Here is a 19,516-nt window from a genome sequence, read left to right on the forward strand (position 1 = left end):
CCCAGATAAAAGAAGTGTAAAAGAATACACCTCCACCAAACCAGCTCTGCAAGAGATGCTAAAGGCCCTGTTTTAAGGAAAAGAGAGAGAGAGAGAGGAACACAGGTATGAAAATGGCAATAAATAAGTATCTATCAGTAATAACCTTAAATGTAAATGGATTAAATGCTCTAATCAAAAGACATAGAATAGCTGAATGGATATGAAAGAATGACCCACACATATGTTGCCTACAAGAGACCCACCTCAGGATTAAAGACCTGCACAGGCTGAAAGCGAAGGGCTGGAAACAAATTTTTCAAGCAAACAGACAGGAAAAAAAAAGCTGGGGTAGTAATACTCATATCAGACAAAATAGACTTCAAAAGAGGGGCCATAAAAAGAGATCCAGAAGGTCACTTCATAATACTCAGGGGAAGAATGCACCAAGAAGACTTAAACATTGTAAATATATATACACCCAACATAGGAGCACCCAAATACATAAAGAAAATGTTAGAGGACTTCAAGAAAGATATTGACAGCAACAAAATTATAGCAGGGGAATTTAACACCCCACTGTCAAAAATGGACAGATCTTCCAAACAAAATATCTACAAAGATATTGTAGCATTGAACAATACCCTAGAGGAAATGGACTTAACTGATATATATAGAACCCTTCATCCCAAAGAAATAAAATACACATTTTTTCCCAATGCACATGCAACATTTTCAAAGATAGACCACAGGATAGCACACAAAGCAAGTCTCAAAAAATTAAAAAAAAAATGGAAATTATACCAAGAATTTTCTCTGACTACAAAGGACTGAAACTAGAAACCAACCCCCAAGGGAAGAAACCCAAAACACTCAAAATCATGGAGATTGAATAGCATACTATTAAATAATCAATGGGTAAAGAATAAAATAAAGGGAGAAATCAAAAATTTTCTGGAAACAAACAAAAATGAACTCACAACAACCCAAAACTTTTGGGACACAGCCAAGACAGTCCTGAGAGGGAAGTTCATAGTGATACAGGCCTACCTAAAAAAGACAGAAACAGCCCTGGCTGGCGTAGCTCAGTGGATTGAGCATGGGCTGTGAACCAAAGTGTCGCAGGTTCGATTCCCAGTCAGGGTACCTGCCTGGGTTGCAGGCCATGACCCGCAGCAACCACACATTGATGTTTCTCTCTCTCTTCCTCCTTCCCTTCCCTTTCTAAAACATAAATAAATAAAATCTTTAAAAAAATGACAGAAACAGTTCAAACAAACAACCTAACCGTATGTCTACAAGAACTTGAGGAACAACAACAAAGAGCCCAGAGCAAGCAGAAGGAAGGAAATAACCAAGATCAGAGCAGAATTAAATGACATAGAAACTAAAAGCACAATTCTAAGGATCAATGAATCCAGGAGCTGGTTCTTTGAAAAGATAAATAAAATCGACAAGCCTTTAAGCAGGCTCATCAAGAAAAAAAGAGAAAGGATCCAAATGAACACAATTAGAAATGAAAGAGCAGGGATTACAACGGACACCACAGAAATACAAAGGATTGTAAGAAATTACTATGAAGAACCATATGCTAAGAAATTTGAAAACCTAGGTGAGATGGACAAATTTCTAGAAAAGTATAATCTTCCAAAACTCAATAAAAAAAGAAGCAGAAAGCCTGAACAAACGAATAACAGAGATGAAATTGAAGCAGTAATCAAGAAAATTCCCGACACACAAAAGTCCGGGTCCAGATGGTTTCACAGGAGAATTCTACAAAGCATTTAAGGAAGAGCTAACCCCTATCCTTCACAGACTATTCCAAAAAATCCAGAATGATGGAAGACTCCCAAATTCTTTTTATGAAGCCAGCATCATCCTAATCCCAAAACCAGATAAAGACACAACAATGTAAGAAAACTTCAGGCCAATATCACTGATAAACATAGATGCTAAAATCCTCAACAAAATATTGATAAACCACATCAAACAATACATTAAAAAGATCATACACCATGACCAAGTGGGATTCATCCCAGGGATGCAAGGATGGTTTAATATTTGCAAATCAGTAAATGTAATACATCACATAAAAAACAAAGACAAAAATCACATGATCATATCAATAGATTCAGAAAAAGCGTTTCATAAGGTACAGCACCCATTTATGATAAAAACACTCAGCAAAGTGAGAATAGGGGGAGCATTCCTCAACATAATAAAGGCCATATATGAGAGCCCTACAGCCAACATCATACTCAATGGGCAAAAACTAAAATCTTTTCCACTAAGATCAGGAACAAGACAAGGTTCTCCACTTTCAGCACTTTTATTCAATATAGTATTGGAAGTATAGCCACAGCGATCAGACAAGAAAAGGAAATAAAAGGCATCCAAATCATAAAGGAGGAAACAAAACTGTCATTGTTGGCAGATGACATGATAGTGTACGTAGAAAATCCTATAGACTCTACCAAAAAACTGCTTGACCTAATAAACGAATTTGGCAAAATAGCGAGATACAAAGTCAATATCCAGAAATCAAAGGCATTTTTGTATACCAACATTGAAACTGCAAAAGCAGAAATGAAGAAAAAAATCCCATTTTATATAGCAAAAAGAAAAACAAAATACCTAGGAATAAATCTAATCAAGGAAGTAAAAGACCTGTATACAGAAAACTACACAACACTGAAGAAAGAAATTAAGGAAGACACAAACAAATGGAAACACGTACCATGCTCATGGATTGGAAGAATTAACATTATCAAAATGTCCACACTACCCAAAGATTTATAGATAGATTCAATGCAATACCTATTAAAGTACCAATGGCATATTTCACAGACAAAGAACAAACCTTTCAAAAATTTATATGGAACCGTAAATGACCTCGAATAGCTGCTGCAAGTTTGAGAAAGAAGAGCAAAGTAGGAGGGATCACAATACCTGATATCAAACTGTATTACAAGGCCACTGTAATCAAAACAGCCTGGTACTGGCATAAGAACAGATATATGGACCAATGGAACAGAACAGAGAGTCCAGAAATAAACCAAAGTTAATTGGGCTTATTTCTACGGCCAATTAATATTTGACAAAGGGGTCAGGAACATAAAATGGAGTAAAAACAGTCTCTTCAACAAATGGTGTTGGGAGAACTGGACAGCTACATGCAAAAAAAATGAAACTCCAGCACCAACTTACATCATACACAAAAATAAATTCAAGGTGGATAAAAAACCTAAATATAAGTCATGTCACCATTAAAGTCCTAGAGGAGAACATAGGCAGGAAAATCTCAGATATTTCACGCAGCAACATTTTTACTGATATGTCCCCCAGAGCAAGGGACATAAAGGAAAGAATAAACAAATGGGATCTCATCAAAATAAAAAGCTTCTGCACAGCTAAAGAAAACAGTATTCAAATAAAAAGAGAATCAATTGTATGGGAAAACATATTTGCCAATGATACCTCAGACAAGGGTTTAATCTCCAAAATATATAAAGCACTTACATGACTACACTCTAAGAAGACAAGCAACCCAATTAAAAAATGGGCAAAGGACCTGAACAGACACTTCTCCAAAAAGAACATACAGCGGGCCCAGAGACACATGAAACGATGCTGAGCATCACTAGCCATCAGAGAGATGCAAATTAAAACCACAATGAGATACCACTTCACACCAGTCAGAGTGGCCATCATAAACAAAGCATCAAACAAGTGTTGGAGAGGTTGTGGAGAAAAGGGGACCCTAGTGCACTGTTGGTGGAATGGCAGACTGGTACAACCACTATGGAAAACAGTACTGAGTTTTCTCAGAAAACTAACAATGGATCTTCCTTTTGACCCAGCAACTCCACTGCTAGGGTTATATCCTAAGAACCCTGAAACACAAATCTAAAAGAACCTATGCACCCCAATGTTCATAGCAGCACAATTTACAATAGCCAAGTGTTGGAAGCAACCTAGGCGCCCATCAGTAAATGAATGGATCAAAAAACCATGGTACATTTACACAATGGAATTCTATGCAGCAGAAAGAATGAAGGAGCTCCTACCCTTTGCAACAGCATGGATGCAACTGGATAGCATTATGCTAAGCAAAATAAGCCAGGTGGTGAAAGACAAATACCATATGATCTCACCTTTAACAGGAACCTAATCAGCAAAACAAAGAAACAAGCAAAATATAACCAAAGACACTGAAATAGAGAACAGTCTGACAATGTTCAGAGGGGAGAGGAGAGGGAGTTTCAGGGGAATTTCAGGGGGAAAGGGGAAGGGTTTACAGGAAGAAGTATAAAGGACACATGGATAAAAACTAGGGGTGAGTGGAAATGGGAGGGAGGAGGGGAGGGCTGTGTGGATGAGTTGGGATGGGAGTAAAAGATAGAAAATTCTACTGCGACAACAATTAAATTTTAAAAAAAAAGAAAGATTACAATTTCGTTGTAACTCTTTCAATTCCAAATGCATTTGAGTAGAAGTATCTTTTACCAAAAATATGTTCATCTGGACATGGAAGATATACCAGTTGATATCTTTTTATGGAAAGAAGAAAACTAGTTCTCTCTAGATCCTAAGACAATTCTGTGTATACATCTGGTCTGACCCAATACACAGACATTCCACCATAGGAGGGAGAACAATGACCTCTGCCCTTCAAATCTGTGCTGCTAGTTACATACTTTTTTTCTCCTTTTGTACCATAATCTAATTTGAATTTAACTCATCCAATGATAGGAAGATATATCACTGATGGAAATTTTTCATGTGCATCATCTAGGCAGGTGAAGAGTGGAATAGTCACCAGTGTTTCCTGCCAGTAGTTTCCCAGAACTTCATCTCACCCATCATCTGTGGTCTTACCTGTAACTTCCGGGTGCTTCAGCAGAAGCAAGACTCCATATTTAAGGGTGGAGCTCGTGGTTTCTGTTCCTGCACCAAACACATCCAATATGGTGGTGATCAAGTGGTCCATAGTAAATATAGAGTGTTTATTGTGCTTTTCCTAGGAATGATGTATTAGAATTACTTGATAAATAAAGGAGCCTTAGGGATACCATAACATAACTCAGTACAACATCATTATTTGCTTAACTGTCTTATTTGATAAATTAAGTCAGATATTAGAGAATATAAAGCTAAAGGTAAAGTTAGATGAGTTGTTAAGGTTCCTTTAAACTGTGGAAAGAAACAAGCAAAATATAACCAGAGACATTGAAATAAAGAAGAAACCAATAGTAACCAGAGTGATGGGAGTGGGGGTAATGGGAGGGGAAGGGAAAGAGGAAGGGTCATCAAGGAACATGTATAAAGGACACATGGAGAAATCCAAACGGGAGTAGGATCCATGGTGCAAGGTGGGGATGTGTGAGAGGGTGAGCAGTGGAGGGGAAATGGAGAGAACTATACTTGAACAACAACAAAAAACACCATTAACACATAAATAAAGAACTAACTAAATAAATAAACTCAATAAACATTATCAAATTCTGTGGAAGTGGGGGTGGGGACAGGGCTGGGGAGAGAAATGGGGAGAAAGGTGACACAACAGTAACCAAATAGCAATAAAAAAACACATGTATAATAAATAAATAAATACATACCTACATACATAAAATCAGATTTATAAACTTTCAATGAGTCATTTCTGATATCCCTACTTTCTCATCCATGAGAGCCAATCAGTTCTTTCAAACATAGTTTTTATCAAGTCATCATGGCCACTCACTTTCAGTTCTAGCATCTCTTGTCTATTTTATCACGTCTAAATTTCTCATTCAAGCATCAAACCATCCCCTGTAATTGCATCACTATTCCCAATGTCACCAGTCATTACACCCATGACAGTTCCTCAATTACGTCAAGATAACTTCTATGAGAATTCCACACACTTGATCATCATTCCCTAGACCTATTGTGTCTCATCTGTTATTCTAAGCCAGAGTTTCCTCTAACACTGCCTCATCTTGGAAGATGTCCTGGTATCTTTCCAAAGGTAAGTCTTTCTTGATTCCTATCCATTCCTGTGTTCCCTCACATGTTGTATCTTGCATTTATGGAACTTAGTGTATGAATGACATGTGTCATTTATCATTAATCTAGAATGTGTGTGCTTCCTGAATGTATGTAGTTCAATCTGCTCACAATAAAAATCAGCTTTAAAAAGGTAAATATAAACTCTTGTAAGTCATATTTAGTGAGAATTTCAAACTATCTCAAGCCATCAAGCATTGTTTGCATTAGTAAGACGTTGCACAAACAATTAATACCTCTTTAGGAAGAGGCATCTGGTTTTTTTGTTTTAGTATTTTAAAATTTTTTAATAGTACTTTTGGTTATTAAGCCCTCACTCTTTTTTTTAAAGATTTTATTTATTTAATTTTAGAGAGGGAAGGGAGGGAGAAAGAGAGACAGAGAGAAACATTAATGTGCAGTTGCTGGGGGCTGTGGCCTGCAACCCAGGCATGTGCCCTGACTTGGAATCGAACCTGCGATGCTTTGGTTCATGGCCCGTGCTCAATCCACTGAGTTAGGCCAGCCAGGGATAGGCTTGTTTTAATATCCTAATTTTACAGGATAGATCAAAACTAATCCATGAGTCACGTCACACACAAAGAGGAAAACTATGGCACATTTACCCAATAGAACACTACGTAGCAGAAAGAAGGAGCTCCTACACTTCATTAACACCATGGATGGATCTGGAGAACATTATGCTAAGTGAAATAAGCCAGGTGGTGAAAGACAAATACCACATGATATTACCTATAAGGGGAAACTAATCAATAACAATTAAAAAAGCAAGCAAAATATAACCAGAGACATTGAAATAAAGAACACACTGACAGTAACCAGAGGGGAGGCATGAGGGGATAATGTGGGTGGGGAAAGGAGAAGGGTCATCAAGGAACATGTGTAAAGGACACATGAACAAAGCCACAAATGGGGTTAGGATGGTGGGTGGGACATGGAGATGCATGGGGTGGGGGGAGTGCTTAGGGGGAAATTGAGAACTGTACTTAAACAATAGTAAAGAACAAAGAAAAAAAGGTGAAGTTGAAACAGGGTTATTTATACCTTTTCCATTTTAATCAGAAAGTAGTCAATAAAGTCTCGAGGGTTGTTGAGGTCTAGGGATTCCTGGTGTTCTTTTACTTTCTCCAAAATAAATTTTTTCTGTTCAGCAATGTTTTTAAATAATTCATTATGACTTCCTGGGAGATAATGTATTAAAAAGGGGAAAGAATTGTAGAGCTGAAAGAGTAAAAAACCATTCATTAGTCACTCAGCCTACATTTACAGGCCTATATTGCAAATCAGAGACTTTGCTACATGCTGAGTAAATAAAGATAAAAAGAGTTGAAAGACAAGGAACTGATAAAATGTCTAGAGTCACAGAACACACAATTTACAAAGCAATTCCTAAACCATTTACATTCATTTCCTAATGATAACTCTCTGAAGGAATTCAGGGGCCAACCACCTCTTTCCAGATGAGGTTACTGAACTTCAGAAAGGATAGTCCACCAGTCTAAGACAAAGTAGTGACAGAGCTAGAGGTCAGTGTTCTCCACAGTTTACCCTACACCTATTTCTACAGGCATCAAAAAAGTTTGTAGCATTCATACCCTAGTTTTATAGTGAAGAAACAGTACATTGGGAAGATTAAGAGAATGCCCAAATTACTTAGCATAGTTTTATTTAGGATTTTACAACCTCAAGAACATGCACATTGCTTGTAATTATTGGGTCTTTCCCATCCCAGAGTTTATTGATTTGCTGTAACCAGTACCTTCATGACTTAATAATACTCTTGGTAGGTACTGAAACAATTAATTCAGGCTGGTAGTTTGTATCAGACTAGATAGAGAATGGAGAAATCTAGATTCTAGGTTGACTCATTCTTTGTGACAGATAAGCTGCTTTGGAGAATATACATCGTATGTGTTGGTGATAGTTACTGCTCTAAAAAATGAGTTGACTATTTGTTCACCAGGGTCTCTTCCAGGTGGAACCTGTCATGACCTTATAATCCACACAGGATTTTAGTTGTTAATCATCATATATCATAGGCGACTAATATTTTCCTACAATGTACTATAATAAGAGGGAAGGTAGGAGGGGATAATGAGGGAAAAGCTGGGAAGGGTTTTCAAAACAACTATAAAGGACACATGGACAAAATCATGGGCAGTTGAAACAGGGGAGGGAAGGGGGGATGGCTGGTATTGGGGGAAGTGGTGGTGGTGGGGAAATGCAGACAACTGTACTTGAATGACAATTAAAAGAAAGTTAAAAAAAGAAATATTTTATACCAGAACCTTCTTCCTCTATGTGTGTAAAAATCAGGAAAAATGATTCCTCAAAAAAAATTACCTTGCATAATTTGGTACACTATGACAATATTTTCTTTCTATTACTATATTTCATGTTTTAAATTTAATTTTTGCACATTGAATTGATTTGATAACTCACTAATTGGGAAAAAACAACAGTGTGATAAACACTTCAGACATTGTGAAATAGGGCAAAAGGATGTGGTATATATGAGCAATAGATTAGTCAAAAAATTATTCCCTACTTCAAGAGAACCTTGAATTTACCTGTATCCAGAAGGTGCTTACAATTCTGAAGTTCTCATGAAAATAGTTTATCAAGGTTAGAAATTGCTTGTCACTGTACTCAAAACGGTTTTGGAAAATAATGGAGCAGATCACATTGCAGGGAACACAGCTCAGAAGGAAAGTAGGATCACAGGGAGATGCTAAAAACAATATAAATTAAGTTAGTTTAGAAATTTCATTTTAGTCTCCAGCTGACTGTTTAAAATCATTGAGATGGGTTGACCTCAAAGCCTTTTTAAGTATAGGAAGTACCTAGACATGCCACCATCACTCGAAACTCAACATGCCTAAAATAACATTATTGTGTTTCCCCAGACAGAAGTGTCTAATCCAGTCCAATTTATTTCTTAATTCTCCCCACAATGTGTTCTCCTGTTTACAGCATTCTCCAAATAAGAGCCACAATGTAATTCACAAAAAGGAGGTTTTTAAAAAATATCTTGAAAAATTTACAATATACGTTACTGTTTCCTATGCTGTACTTTATATCCCCGTGACTATGCATATTCTGTAAGTGCAAATCTGTACTTCTCTCTCTTTATAGATATATTTACATACTTATTATTTTAGTGTTGTTTAAGTACAGTTGTCTGCCTTTTCCCCACAACAATCCTACCCCCACCCCAGCCATCCCACCTCCCTACTTCTTAATCCCTTCACTCAGTCGCCCAGCCCTCCTCCCCTCTGGCATCCACCAGTCTGTGCTCTGTGTCTATGAGTCTATCTCTGTTTTGCTTGTTAGCTTATATTGTTATTTAAATTCCACATATAAGTGAAATATATGGTATTTTTCTTCTCTGGGTGACTTATTTTATTTAATATAAGGTCCTCTTGGTCCTTCCATGCTTTCACAAATGGTAAGATTTCATTTTTATGCGGTAAGTATATGTTAAAAGGTATAAAATTTAGTCTTCATTATGAATTCTTCTTCATGGTGCCCACAAGAAATTGAGCAATCTAGTAAGAAAATACAGAAGACCAAGCAGACTTGCAATGCTTTTTTACAAAATGCAGTGGAAAGATGTTGGATGTGCCCTGACTGCTGAGGATCATCGTTTTGAATGCTGTCCTGCAGACTGAAATGTCTGTGGTCCAATTCCCATCAGGGCACATGTCTAGGTGCTCACCAAGTCCCCTGTTAGGGGCAGGCCAGAGGCAACTGATGGAAGTTTCTCTCCCTCATTTTCTCTCTCCCTTACCTTCTCTCTAAAAATAAATCCATAAAATTTTTTAAAAAGCTGGGTGTGTGAGTTGCATTACTATGGGGAAAGAGGAACCAGTCAATAATGAACTCTGCTTGAAATATACATTAAGCACACAAAATCATTTTCCAGATAATATGTATCAAAACTCAACATTTGTTCACATATTAATTCCATTTCCAAAATTTTGTTCTCAGGAAAGTACTCAGGGATATGCAATGGTTTATATGGATTGCATTATTTTTATATAAATAGCAACAAGGCACTGAAAATTGACTATTTGGCCAAAAATAAAAGACCAGTTAAATAAACTATGGTACATCCAACATAGTGGAATAGTGTGCTGTTTCATTAATAATGTTCTTTAAAAATATTTGAAAATTAAACATGTGAAAAATAGGTATTTAATATACTAAATTTAAACATAAGGTCACAAAACAATATACCCAGTACAGGCCTCATAATCTTATCCCTTCTTCTGCCAGGTCTTCCTCCCATTCCTAGGTCATATGTGTCAAAACTCCAAACAATGTTGTTCATTGATATCTTCTACTATTTCCTGAAATCCATTCTAAGGAAGACCTCAGAATTATGCAAATGTATGCAATCATAGCATTTTTATATTAATATTAGAGAAAGGGAAATAACCCATCTAGACAGTTTAAAAACAGAACTCTGTCCTAGCCAGATTGCTGAGTTGGTTGTGGGAGGCAACCAATTGATGTTTCTCTCTCTCATAGATGAGTTATTATATAAATAATGTTTTTGGAAAATATTTAAATATTGTGGTTAAAAACCACATATGTCTCATGTTCCTGATCTTACCACTTTCTTGCCAAGTCTCCTGCCCACCCCTTTCTCTACCACCCTCTCTCCTAGTCCTGTGTGTACATAGACACATACACACTGCACATATACACTGATATATACACACTGAACATATGTGGGCTACCACAGCTCCCTCCTTTCTTCACCCTACACTCCTAGCTCATCTGTAATGCAGCCCTGTGCATTGAAAAGAATTTGACATGGATTCTACCTTGAACCACCAGTGCTTTGTTTTCAGTTATACTGAGATATAATTGACATTCAGCACTGTATAAGTTTAAGATACACAGCATAATGAATTAATGTACATATATTGTGAGATATTTGCAATGTTTCTCAAGAAGTTACTAGAGAAGTTCCTTAATTTTTCGAGTTATTGTGGCCAAAACTACTAGTTGATTAGCAAAATCTGTGTTCTCTTCTTCCTGAATACCTAGATAACTATAGTTCCCAGTTCTTCTTAGAGGTAGGTGTAGCCCTTTGATTAGGCTACAGCCCAAGGAATGGGAAAGAAAGCTTGTGGACCATGGCCTTAACTGGCCCATTCAAAACACTATTGGCTCCTTTCCTTGTTCTTTGCTCCTCCCACTACCATGAAAACAGATGAATCCTGGGTAACACTGGAAGCCACATGGTGAAGATGTCAAAGCCCCTAACAGCCTGGTACCTGAAAGGCCTGAAAAAACCAACCCCTTCACCTCTTACTACTGGTATGTGAGCAAAAAGTAAACTTAGGCCCCACTTGAACCATTGTATCTCTCTATGATCTACTTGTAACAACATTTGATCTACTTGTAACAGCATTCAGTCTACCCAAACTATTCCTAGTAATTATACAAAGACATACACACCATTGGTCTTTCGTAATGCTTCCACCAGACACAAGGCTTCTTCTTGTATTCTGTCTTCAATAGTCTTCTTTCCCATTCCCATATTCCGCAAAACCATGAGGGAGAATCGCCGAGTTTGTTTCCATATTTCCCCATTGCTGAAAACAATACCTATCATGACAAAACATAAATGTTAAAGAAGACTTCAATTTTCATTAATTCTAGGTGAGGGACTTTTATCTCAGGAAATGATAATGTCACTTAAGCAGAAATGTAAATATAGTGTTACCAGCTTTAGGAATTCCTACTGAGTCCTACTTTGCCTGCCATCTCTATTACCCCAGCCTAGAAGCTTACTGTCAAGACTCTTGGCTTTACACATTATTAAACTGTTATTCATACATTAATGCTTATAAGTGTCACAATAACTCTGTGACCTAGTTATTGTCACCATTTAACTGATAAGAAAGCTGAATATCACAAAGGCAATATGTTTACTACTTGATCACACAGCTAATAAATTGTGGTGAGCCTGAGTAACAGGTTAAATTTTCAGGGTCAACTTCTATGCATTGTAAGTAAATTTTAGGAGCAGCAACAAATGGAGTCAATTCTTGAAAGAAGGAGAGAGAGCTCTTGTGCATTAGAAGGATGCTCATGAAAATCTAATTCTCAGGCAAGGTGAGAGAGAGAGTTGTTTTACTTATTTATGCAGTCATTGTTCATTCTTTCATGTGCCTTCACCAGGTATCCAACCCACAACTTTGGTGTATCTCAATGATGCTCTAATCCACTGGCTACTGGCCAGTTTTGTAATGTGCTTGTAATACCAAGGAAATTCAACATCAGACTTCCCGAGTCAAGACAACGGGAGTTGGGTGTGTGGGGAAGGGTTGGGAAACAATGCTCATGGGAAATTTGATCAAGATTGTTGACAATAAGTGGAAGAAAAAATGACCCCATTCAGACTTTATCTAATTTAGTCAGAACCCAGGGACCCTCCAGAGGACTGGACAGTTTAAGTGTGCTCCAAACACAGATGAAAGATAGTTCAAGTAATTACTTTAAACAGCTTTTTGTAATATCAATTCCAATTCATTCTTACTATGTGTTTCTCCATAGTCCCCTTTTCAGTGCATATTTGTGCTTTATGCTTTGTATTCTATTGAATCCAAATATTACTTATCCTTTTTAGAATATGAGAAGAATTAAAGATAAGGTTGGAAATATTCCATTGTTATGTTGGTTCCATGCATACAATGCAAGCTTTATAAAATAATCTCTTGGCAACCATGAGTCAGGATAGAAAGCAAAATATTTGGAGAATAGGATAATTTGGTGAATATCCTCATCCCTCTTTTCTCTCTGCCTCTTTCTCTTTCTTAACAGGCCATAACTGAAAATGAACATGGCTTAGCCATGGCTGGAATGGCTCAGTGGATTGAGTGCCAGCCTGTGAACTAAAACATCTCTGGTTCTATTCCCAGTCAAAGCACATGCCTGGGTTGTGGGCCAGGTCCCTAGTAGGGAGTGTTTGAGAGCAGACAATCAATTTATCTCTCACACATTGATATTTCTCTCCCTCTCTTCCTCCCTCCCTTCTCCCTCTCTAAAAACAAATAAAATCTTTAAAGGCATAATGAACATAGCTTAGTCACAAATTCATAGAACATTAGTGTTTTGTGAATTTCTTTAAATTGCATTTATTGTTTTATGGAGACATTGTGTCACCCTCAGAATTTTAAATATGGATTAATGATCCTTCATGGAAAATTTTGGAAGTATATTTTTCCATACATTTCTCTATGTTTAAGTCTCTCAGTTCCTTAGCCTATTTGGAATCTTTGCAACTTATGAATACACACACGTTCCCCAGATTGAAGCATACCTGATCCCTGGAAGATATTGTCTATAATTGGAAAACTGCCTCTGCCAGAGAACTCCTCAGCCCGATCAATCAGGGCTTCCTTCACTGCCTCATATCCATAGAGCACCACAGTGGGCTTCCTTCCAAAGTACACAGTGAACACCGGGCCGTAGACTTTTGCTAGCTAAGAAAGAAATAGGAGATGCAAGAAGAGTGAGAATTTCAAAACTAAGAATGGAGATAAGTGAGATAAATACTTTTAATCTTACTGAGAGACATTTTAATATCCATTCACTCATTATACCAGATTTCATCTTCTAGATCCAGCAATTTAATAGAAACCAATTACTTAAATGGTAATTATTATTATTATGGTATTGGTAATATTGCTATTATTATTATCACCTTTAGTAGTTATCTTATATGACTCTGTCATAAATTTTGTTCATGTTATTTTATTAATTTCTTTCTGCCAAACTTTAATTGCTCCAAATTTCCTTCCTTCCTATACTTGCATTATGATAAGTGATACATATCTCCTGTTTAAGTGAAGTTTTCCCATCTTGTCCCAGGTGCAGGCAAATAATCATCCCTCACTACCCATTCTCTGCATCTTCTCGTTAGCACCAGAGACCTCTATGTTCTATTACTACATAAGCACATGGCAGCCTTGTTACACACCTTTCCCAGCTTCCCTGTGTGGCCATGTGACTAAGCTTCCATCAGCTGATGTCAGCAGAAGTGATCACGTGGGAAAATCCTACACTGTGGCATAAATGGTCACAACATGCTCTCTGCTTCTCCCACTGCTCAGGGTTGAGGTAACCAGCATGCAGATGGTCCACTCTGACTATGAAAATGAAAACAAGAGCCTAAGGGCAAAGGAAGGTAAACCACAAGATTGAGAAAAACTGGTTCTCTGAATAGCTTCATAGAGGAAAGGCAGCCCACCAGCAATCACTTCTGTATCTTATGGAGATACAAATAAACTCTTGACTTTTTTAAGCCATTGCATTATGGGAGTCTTTCTCTTCTGGCAGCTAATTCAGCATAGTAGGACTTGAAGTCTTTCCAGCTATCCAATGTTTGAGTCCTTCTGCTACCTTAAAATTCATTCTGCAACTACAATTCATTTTCCAATTCATTATCCAGAGTGGTCTTTCCACAAGGCAAATGTTAACACAACAGTCCTTTAAGCATGTTAAAGTCATCACATTGCTCTTCTGCTAAAGACCACAATTCTTAAAATCCTTGTAAACCATCATGCTCTAGTCCCAGTTGAACTCTTCAATTTCAACTCATGGTATATTTTTACAATACTTTCTGGGCTATAATCAAATTGTTCCCTTTTCCAGGACTCTCAAGTCATTCTTCTCCACATTGGAAAATCCTGAGACAAATTTTTTATCTGATTTTTGTCTAGTTAATGCCTGATCATTCTTTAGATCTCAGCTCCAAATTCAATTCCTTAGAAAACTCTTTGCTGACTGGTCCTCCTCCCCCTAGCCTGCCAAACTCCATGGCTGGTGTCCATTGGATCCCTGTCACTTCATTTGTCATCATACAGTTATTTGCATATTATATCATAAATTCATGCCTACCCTTGAGATTGTAAATTCTATAATTCTCGGGACTTTTTTTCCCCATTCACCATTGGAAATTCCTAGTGCACCAAAGAAGACTAAAATCCTGCCATTTACAACAGCATGATGGATCAAAAGGTTATTATGGTACGTGAAATCAGTCAGTCAGAGGAAGACAAATATCATATGATTTCGCTTATATGTGAAATGTAAAGAACAAAAACAAACAAACAAAATTGAAACAGACTGATAGACACTGAGGCAGGACTGGTAATTGCCAGAGGGAATGAGGGTTTAGGGGAACAGGTGAAAGAGGTGAAGGGGTTAAGAAATAGAAATCACCCTGGCTGGCGTAGTTCAGTGGATTGAGCGTGGGCTATGAACCAAAGTGTCGCAGGTTTGATTCCCAGTCAGGGCACATGCCTGGGTTGCAGGCCATGACCCCCAGCAACCGCACATTGATGTTTCTCTCTCTCTCTCTCTTTCTCCCTCCATTCCCCCTCTAAAAATAAATAAATAAAAATCTTTAATAAAAAATAAAATTAAAACAAGTAGAAATCAGTATTTACAGAACAGTCACTGCATGTAAAGTACTGCATAGAGAATACAGTCAATAATATTGTAATAACTATGTAGTGTGCCAGATGGTTACCTACCTGAAATGTTAGAGTGAACACTTTGTGAAGTATGTGATTGTGAAATTACTATGCTGTACCCTTGAAACCAATACAAAATAGTATTGAAAAAAATTCCAAGCACTTAACATGGTGTCTAATACAAAGTATTAATTTGATAACTTGTTGAATATATAACTAATAATTTGTACAGAATAATTATCAGTAATTTTTTAATGTTTTACTTATTTTTATTTTTTTAAAGATTTTATTTATTTATTTTTAGAGAGGGAAGGGAGAGAGAAAGAGATAGAGAGAAACATCAATGTGCAGTTGCTGGGGGCCATGCCCTGCAACCCACACATGTACCCTGACTGGGAATCAAACCTGCGACACTTTGGTTCACAGCCCACTCTCAATCCACTGAGCTACGCCAGCCAGGGTTAGCGATCATTTTTAAAGAAATGGAAACTGAAGTCAGATGGATTTTAAAAAGTTTGCCCAAGGCTGAAAGTTAAAGGATTCTGACACATCCCTTGGAATCCAGAGTCTGAAACACAGGAAGGAGTTTCCAGGGGCACAGCTCTGTTAACCAACTGTGTCTGGGAAGACAGATTTCAGAAAAGCCCCTCAATATTTAGAGAACCATTACTGTATAAATAGCAAAGAGCAGAGCAGTTATTCACTTACATGTTGAGCAAATCTAATAGAAAGTGAAAGTTCCTGAACCTATAGTTATTTCCGTAACTCCACAACAGTGTGCTTTTAGGAAAATTTAGTGTTGTGAATCTATAAATCAGTAATTTTTTTCAAAATCTGAAAGTACTTTCATTGTTATTAGAGTTCACCAAAGATTAATTACTACAAAGAAGACCTAGCTCACAACATTGACAGGGAATTCCTCCTTTTGAAGATTTTAACAATCACCTCATTGTTCTCATTCCCTTTTGGACACCTCTAGCTGTGAGATGCTTAAAATCATGTCATGTGGAAAAGGACAAGGACCATGTGTGGGATACAAAGCAGAAAGCAGCAAATAAACAAAAAACTAAACTTTTAGACACAAACAGTATGGTAGTTGCCAAAAGGGTGGGAGGGTTGAGTGGAGGAGAAAGAAGATAAAGAGGGTGAGATACACGGTCACAGAAGGACATTAGACTTTGTGTGGTGAGCCCACAATGCAATATATAGGTGATGTATTATGGATTTGTACACCTGAGGTATGTAAAATGTTATTAATCAGTGTTACCCCAGAATATTTAATTAAATTTTAAAAATGGAATTGTATCTGCATGTCCAGTGAACACTTCCCTTTCAAACGACTTCTTTAACGCATGGTGTCTAGGTCCATATTTTACTTAGATATAGCACTGTCTTATTTACTCATTGCAAATGATTGGAAGAAAATTAATCATACTTAACCTTGCTTATGGATTCCTTGATGTTCTTAATATTTATCTGTAGAACGTTTCCAACAATTGGGAGAGGAGTAGGACCAGGTGGCAGCTTCCCTTGGGCATAGCTTCGGTTCCATAGGAAAAGGAGAATCAAACAAGAAAGACAAATCGCCAAGACTATGAAGAGATCCATTGATGTGTTTTGCATAAGTGCAATTGAAAGTTTATAACCTCAAAATTTTTTAAATACTAAATGCAAACTGATTTCCCAACAAGCACTCTCTGTGATCTTTTGGTTAAATATTGTTTCATCTTCAGTGTTCTTTGACCTGCTGGTAGAGAGTAGAAGAAAAACAACAACAACAAAAAAAACCGCACAAATTCATAGATGCAGACAACAGAATTGTAGTTAGCAGAGGGAAGACCAGTAGGGGGTAGGACAAGGAAGGTAAAGGGTATGAAATGTATGCTGACAGAAGGAGACCAGACTTTGGGTGGTGAATTCACAATAGAATATAAAGATGCTGTATTATTTTAAACTTGTACATCTGAAATTGATATAGGTTATTAACCAATGTTACCCTAATAAAGTTAATTTTTAAAACTGTCATGTTGCCCTGGCCAAGTAACTCAGTTTGTTAGAGCATTGTCCTTACACACCAAGGTTTTGAGTTGATCTCTGGTCAGAGTACATACAAGAATCAATCAATGAGTGCATAAATGAGTGAAAGAACAAATCCATGTTTTCTCTCTTTCTCCATCCCTTTCTCTTTAAAGTCAATAATTTTTTAAAAAATCTGCTTTTTAGCATTAAAGTTATATAAAATTAAAATGTAAAACACATGTTAATATAATTGATTTATGTAATAGCTTAGGTTAATAATTTCTTACAGCATTGAATCTGTTTGCTATCATTTGTCTCTTTGAATCTGCTGAAGATATTACATTTTTACTCTTCTATTGTTTATGCTATTACAGTTGGCCCTTTGCCACCCTTTGCCCAGCACATACCACACTTCCCTAGACAATTCCCACACCCATAGTCCATGTCCATGGGTTCTCATATATGTTCATTTACTCATCTCTTCACCTTTTTTCAATCAGTCCCTGCCTCTCCCCTCCCCTCTTACAGCTGTCAGTCTGTTCTATGATTCCATGTCTCTGGTTCTATTTTGCTCATTAGCTTATTTTGTCCATAGATTCCTCTTATAACTGAAATCATACAGTATTTGTCTTTCACTGACTGGCTTATTTAACTTAGCATAATACTCTCCAGTTCCTTCCATGCTGTTGCAAAAGGTCAGAATTCCTTTTTTTCTGTTGCCTAGTATTTCATTGTGGAGATGTACCACAGTTTTTAATCCACTCAATTACTGATGGGCACTTAGGCTGTTTCCAAATCTTGGCTATTGTAAATAGGACTGCTATACAAATGGGGGTGCATAAATTCTTTGGAATTGGTGGTTTGGGACTCTTAGGGTATAATATCAGGAGCAAAAATGCTGGGTCAAAAGGAAGTTCCATGTTTAGTTTTTGAGGAACTTCTATACTATTTTCCACAATGGTGCACCAGTGAGAAATTCCTCTATAGTGCACTTGGGTTCCACCTTTTCTCCTCATGCTCACCAGCACTTGTTTGTTGATTTATTAATGATAGCCATTGTGATGGGTGTGAGGTGATAACTCATTATGGTTTTAATTTGCATCTCTCTGATGGCTAGTGATGTTGAGCACTTTTTCATATGTCTATGGGATATCTGTATGTCCTGCTTGGAGAAGTGTTTATTCAGTTCCTTTGTCCCCTCTTTTTTTTTTTTTTTTGGTTGCTTTTTGTGTCTTCCCGGTGTTGAGTCATATTAGCTCTTTATGTATTTTGGAGGTTAAACCCTTTTTGAGTGTATCTTTGGCAAATGTGTTCTCCCATGCAGTTGATCTCCTTTTCATTTTGAGGATGGTTTGTTTAACTGTGCCAAAGATTTTTAGTTTGATATAGTTCCAAGTGGTTATTTTTCCTTTATCTCCCTTGACCTGGGAGTTGTATTGTGAAAAACATCACTATGTGAGATATTGAAAATTTTACTGCTTGTGCTTTCCTCTAAGATTTTTGTGGTATCATTACTTATATTTAAGTCTTTTATCCATCTTGAGTTTTTTTCTGGTGTATTGTGTAAGAAGGTGGTCTAGATTCATTTGTTTTGCATGTACCAGTCCAGTTCTTCCAACACCATTCATTGAAGAGACTTTGTTTACTCCATTGAATGCTCTTGCCTCCTTTATCAAATATTAATTGACCATAAAAACTTGGGTTTATTTCTGGGCTCTCCATCCATTGCACTGATTTATGTGTCTGTTCTTATGCCAGTACCAGACTGCTTTGACTACAGTGGCCTTGTAGTATTGTTTGATATCAGGAATTGTTATCCCTCCAACTTGTATCTTCTGTCTCAAGATTGCTGAGGCTTTTGGGGTTCATTTTTGGGTCCATATAAATTTTTAGAATATTTGTTCCAGATCTGTGTCATGTGCCCTTGGTATGTTAGTAGGAATTGCATTGAATCTATAGATTGCTTGGGTACT

At 37.1% G+C, this 19,516-nt stretch overlaps 1 protein-coding gene across 2 annotated transcripts in view; it reads right to left on the bottom strand.

Moving 5' to 3' along the window:
- Positions 1–17,162, bottom strand: part of LOC123829141 (cytochrome P450 2C21-like) — a 45,774-nt gene extending 28,612 nt beyond the window's left edge. For both annotated transcript variants that reach the window (XM_045854697.1, XM_045854696.1), the window contains exons 1-6: positions 16,965–17,162; positions 13,367–13,529; positions 11,500–11,649; positions 8,598–8,758; positions 7,072–7,248; positions 4,858–4,999 (exon numbers count right to left, since the gene is read on the bottom strand). In XM_045854697.1, coding sequence (XP_045710653.1) covers positions 4,858–4,999; positions 7,072–7,248; positions 8,598–8,758; positions 11,500–11,649; positions 13,367–13,529; positions 16,965–17,147 — 976 coding nt within the window. In that variant the 5' untranslated portion in view covers positions 17,148–17,162. The remainder of the gene's footprint in view (positions 1–4,857; positions 5,000–7,071; positions 7,249–8,597; positions 8,759–11,499; positions 11,650–13,366; positions 13,530–16,964) is intronic.
- Between the last annotated feature and the right edge of the window lie 2,354 nt (positions 17,163–19,516).

The sequence above is a fragment of the Phyllostomus hastatus genome, unplaced genomic scaffold, assembly GCF_019186645.2.
Source record: "Phyllostomus hastatus isolate PE091 unplaced genomic scaffold, TTU_PhHast_1.1 phas_scaffold_1066, whole genome shotgun sequence".
Classification (NCBI taxonomy): domain Eukaryota; kingdom Metazoa; phylum Chordata; class Mammalia; order Chiroptera; family Phyllostomidae; genus Phyllostomus; species Phyllostomus hastatus.